At 39.1% G+C, this 4,576-nt stretch overlaps 1 protein-coding gene across 1 annotated transcript; it reads left to right on the forward strand.

The window, feature by feature from the left end:
* Window positions 1-896: 896 nt before the first annotated feature.
* Window positions 897-4,257, forward strand: LOC110114659. Its single transcript, XM_020847608.1, has 5 exons — window positions 897-1,381; window positions 1,453-2,243; window positions 2,315-2,800; window positions 2,909-3,088; window positions 3,293-4,257. Exons 1-5 carry the CDS (start codon window positions 897-899, stop codon window positions 4,255-4,257), a joined length of 2,907 nt encoding a protein of 968 aa, XP_020703267.1.
* The last annotated feature ends 319 nt before the right edge of the window (window positions 4,258-4,576 follow it).

The following is a 4,576-nucleotide window of genomic DNA, read 5'->3' on the forward strand; positions in this document are numbered from 1 at the left end:
GAAAATCTTGAAGAATCATGAGATTAATGGTGGTGGGAATGTCTCTGGTAAGGATATGTTGAATGATGAAATCTTGATGAACAAATTAAATGAGGATAATACACAGAATGGCATTGGCGAGATGGGTGGAGCTTGGTCGAAGCTGAAGCACATTAAGATTGCGTTTAATAAAGAGCAAGTTGAATTATCTGAGGATGGGATTGCTGTTCGGCTTAATTCATAACTGGAATTTAAGAACTCTGAAGTCTTGAAGAATTATGTATTTATTAAGGTTCATGGGAATAACGTGCCTTTCTCTGTCTACAGCGTTGAACTAAGAAGGCAATGGAGTAAGTTCGGTGGATTCCATATGACTTCAATTGGCATGAACTGGATTCTCTGTTCATTCAAGACAAATGAGGTGGTGGAAGAAATTTTGAATGGAGGGCCATGGTATGTGAATGGTTACATTGTCGGCATGGACAGGTGGTCTCCTGCCTTTGATCCGTATTCCTTCAAAGGGATTTCAGCTCCTATTTGGATTAGACTCCCATGTTTACCGCTTTATTGCTGGGATGAAGATAATCTAGAAAGGATTGCATCTCGATTTGGCACGCCTATGTACTTTGATGGGAATACATTCAAATGGGGGAAGAGAGAATTCGCTCGCATGTGTCGAGATCGACCTAGAGAAGAAACTTCCTAATGGAGTTTGGATTGATGGACTAGCTGGTAGGTTCTTCCAACGAGTCGAATATGAGAAGATTCATTTACTGTGTTATCATTGTGGCCGAGCGGGACATGATGTGAAGGAATGTCCTGAGAATGTTGCTCATGGGATCAAGGACCATACGCTGAATAAATATGAAGTTGTTACAGGGGAATTTAAAAAAGCTTAGGTTGATTCTAAGCCTGTGATGAATAAATCAGAATATGGCCCTTGGATACATGTTCACTTTAAAAATAGACGCTTCATTAAAGGTGGAGCTGGTGATAAAGCAAAGGATGATAATAATGGGGGCAGGCTTGGAAACAGGGGAGATGTGAATCAAGAAATTACTACCCATAAGCATATTCTAAGTGAAAAGAAGAGTGCGGTCATAGTGGAGAAGCTGATCTCGGGCCCAGAAACTACTACAGTGAAAGATAAAACTGTTGAAGACATTCGGTCAGGTATCTCTCTAAGTAACAAATTTGCTGTGTTGATTGAAGATAGTGAAGCAGATCTTACGGGAAAGCCGAAAGAATATGGTGAATCTCATAATAGGATTCTGGAAACTGCTGGCGTTATGAGTAATGTTATATCTTGCTCTAGTGGGACTACTAAAGTTAAACTTTCTAAAGAGCTGAAATCCTTGGGGTCAATGGATTCAGATTTTAAGAAGAAGAAGAGAGATGGAAGGTTGAATTCCATGAGTGGGGTGGGATCCCCTACACTAGCTTAATGTCTTCGTTATTATTTGGGAATTGCAGAGGGGCTAGGAAGAAAGAGGCCGCTCTGTATTTGAAAAAGGTTGTTAGAGATCAAAACATTTTCTTCATTGGGCTTATGGAGACAAAGATGATAAATATTGATAGGAAGGATGTAGATGGCCTTATTGGAAAGGATTGGGATTTTTTCCATTTTCCTGCTGATGGTCTTTCAGGGGGTATCCTAGTGCTATGGAATATAAAGGTTGTGACCTTTGTGGTCATTGAGTCCTCTTCCCAAATGATAGTTGGAGATCTCTCTATCCCCAACTTGGGATTGTGGAAGGTTGCTATAGTGTATGGAAGTAGATGCTGTAAGGAGAGGGAGCTTCTTTGGAGCCAGCTTAGTTGTTGTATGGATAGTTCTACCCCTTATATTATTGGTGGGGATTTCAATTTTGTTTTGAACAAAGAGGAGAAGAGATGTGGTAAGAGGTTTCTTTTTTCTAAAGGACCTAAAGATATGAAGCACTTTATGAAAAACTTTGATTTCCATGATTTGGGGAGTATTGGACCAAGATTCACTTGGTGCAATAACAAGGAAGGAGCCTCCAGGATTTGGGAAAGGCTAGATAGGTGTATTTTGAATTCGGTTGCACTCCAAAAGCTTCCTATTGCTGCCACTATGCATCTTGCTAGGGTGGCATCGGATCATAGTCCTATTGCCTTCAAGATGGATGATAAGGTGCGTATCAAATCAAAGACAATCAAATTTGAGGACACTTGGAGATCTTATACAGCAACCATAAGTATTGTGTATCATGCTTGGAGGAAAAATGATTTCGGTGATGAAGGTATGGTGCTTCAAAGGAAGATTAGTAGAACTTTGAAAGCCCTTTTTTCTGGAGTAAAAACTAATGTAAAGATTTGAATGTGCTAAAAGAAGAACTTAAAAAGGAGATTTTAGATCTCCAACACAAAGAAGTCGTGGGCATTGATTGGTCAGCTCAAGATCTCCTCTTACTTAGGAGTAAAATTCATGATCTCAATGTAACCTTGAAAAGATTGTCCACTTGGTGGAATCAAAGGGCAAAAGCAAGATGGCATGAGGATGGAGACACAAATTCAAAAATGTTTCATAGTTTTGCTACGGCAAGGAGGAATGGCAATAGAGTTAATCAAATCAAAGATATGCAAAATAAGATGCAAGTAGAAGATGATGAAATTGAGAAGGTTTTCATTCAACACTTTGAAGCAAAATGGAAATCCATAGATTGTGAATTAGCGGGTTGGCCGAAAATCTGTGAAAACCAGAAATTGACATCTAAAGAGGTAGCGACTCTTAATTCTGATTTTACGGTGGGTGAGCTACAGGAATCAGTTTTCCAGCAAGGGAATAATAGATCTCCAGGTATGGATGGTCTCACCTCTTCGTTTTACAAATGTTATTGGGATATTGTTTAGAAAGATCTTTTGAGTGCCATTAATTGCTTTTTAATTTCTGGGCATATGAGAAAAGATTGGAAAGATACCTTAATAGTTTTGATTACTAAGGTGAAGAATCCTGTACTTCAATCCAATTATAGGCCTATTAGTCTTTGCCAGACTAACTACAAGATTGCAGCTTCAATACTAGTGAACAGGTTGAAGAAGTGTATTCCCAAATTGATTACTGAAGAACAAATGGCCTTCATCCCAGGTAGATCGATTTCAGAACATTGTCTTCTAGCTCAGGAGATTTTTCACAAGTTTAAGATCTCCAAAAACAGAAAGGCATAGATGGCTTTGAAGTTGGACATGGAGCAAGCATATGATAGCATGGGATGGCCAACTCTTGGTTAAATTCTTGTATGGTATGGCTTCCCTTCTATGTATGCTAACCTTATTTTGGAATGTATTGTAGATGTGAGATTTTCCATTATTATTAATGGAAAGAATTTCAAGTGGATCAATGCTTGTAGTGGATTTCGGCAAGGGTGTCCACTCTCCCCTTATCTCTACATCATGTGTTCTCAATTGATGTCCAACTCTTTAGAGCAAAGGGGTCAAAGTCTTGGCATTCAACTCTCTCCTAGAGGACCAAGGATTACTCACCTTATGTATGCAGATGATGTACTTATCTTCTCTCATGCCTCCAAGGTGTTAGCTAAGACTTTGAAGCCTATTGTTGAAGACTTCTGTAAATGGACGGGGCAAAGAATTAATGTCAACAAATCACAGATTATTTTCAGCCAGAGTGTTAGTTACCCCATGAAGAAAAAACTTGCAAAAGTTTTTGGTTTCAAAGTGGTTAAGGAGCTAAACTACCTTGGGACAAAAATCTCTCTTAATAGGTTGAGGGTGGCTGGCTTTCAAGATCTTCTTATCAATGCTATGGATAGACTTAATGGTTGGGGTAAGAAATCTTTTTCTATGGGTGGTAAGATCACTCTCATTACAAGTTCTCTTTTAACTATGCCAAACTTCTTAGTTACACACTCTTTGATCCCAAAAAGTGTGTTATATGCCATGGAAAAATGTTGTAGAAGTTTCATTTGGCATAAATCTGATGCCAGCCATAGTATACATTATGTTGCTTGGGAGGAGTTATGCAAATCGAGAAGTATGGGTGGGCTAGGCTTGCAGTCTCCTGTAATGAAGGATGGCTCTTTGAGATCGAAGTTAGCTTGGAGTTTCATGCAAAAGCCGGATACCTTATTCCACAGATCCATCATAGCTAAATATGGGAAGGATGTTATGAATGGCACACATAATAAAGCTACTTCTATGGTTTGGCAGATCTTATCAGATGGAGGTAGAAACCTTAGAGGTATTACCAGATGGAGAGTTGGCAATGGGGGGGAGATTAATGTCCTCAATGATGTTTAGATATTAGATAGATGTATAAACCGTTGGCCCACTTTCGTTGATTGTGACTCATTGGAGGGGATGTGTGTCCAGCAGCATTTACTGGACAATGGTCATTGGAATATTTCACTGCTTCAGGAAGTTTTTCATCCAGATTTCATTGTGTTGATTAATCAAATTCAGGCTGATTCCAGTGTAGAGGATTGGCTAAAGCTGCAGAAATTATGCTCGGGTAAGACTATTTCTGTCTTGTCATTTGATCATGTGGTGAAATGTAGATTCAACTCAAATGAAGATGATTATTGTAAGTGGCTTCACAAACTCAATCTTAGCAAGAAAG

Source organism: Dendrobium catenatum, unplaced genomic scaffold, assembly GCF_001605985.2.
Source record: "Dendrobium catenatum unplaced genomic scaffold, ASM160598v2 fragScaff_scaffold_1163, whole genome shotgun sequence".
In the NCBI taxonomy this organism is placed as follows: Eukaryota; Viridiplantae; Streptophyta; class Magnoliopsida; order Asparagales; family Orchidaceae; genus Dendrobium; species Dendrobium catenatum.

Bases quoted from the DNA above. Each gene is read 5' to 3' on its own strand.
- LOC110114659 (XM_020847608.1), top strand. From the start codon at position 897: ATGAATAAATCAGAATATGGCCCTTGGATACATGTTCACTTTAAAAAT. The intron at 1,382-1,452 runs GTTGAATTCCAT...TGGGAATTGCAG, and splicing joins AAGAAGAAGAGAGATGGAAG to AGGGGCTAGGAAGAAAGAGG. The intron at 2,244-2,314 runs GTATGGTGCTTC...ACTAATGTAAAG, and splicing joins AAATGATTTCGGTGATGAAG to ATTTGAATGTGCTAAAAGAA.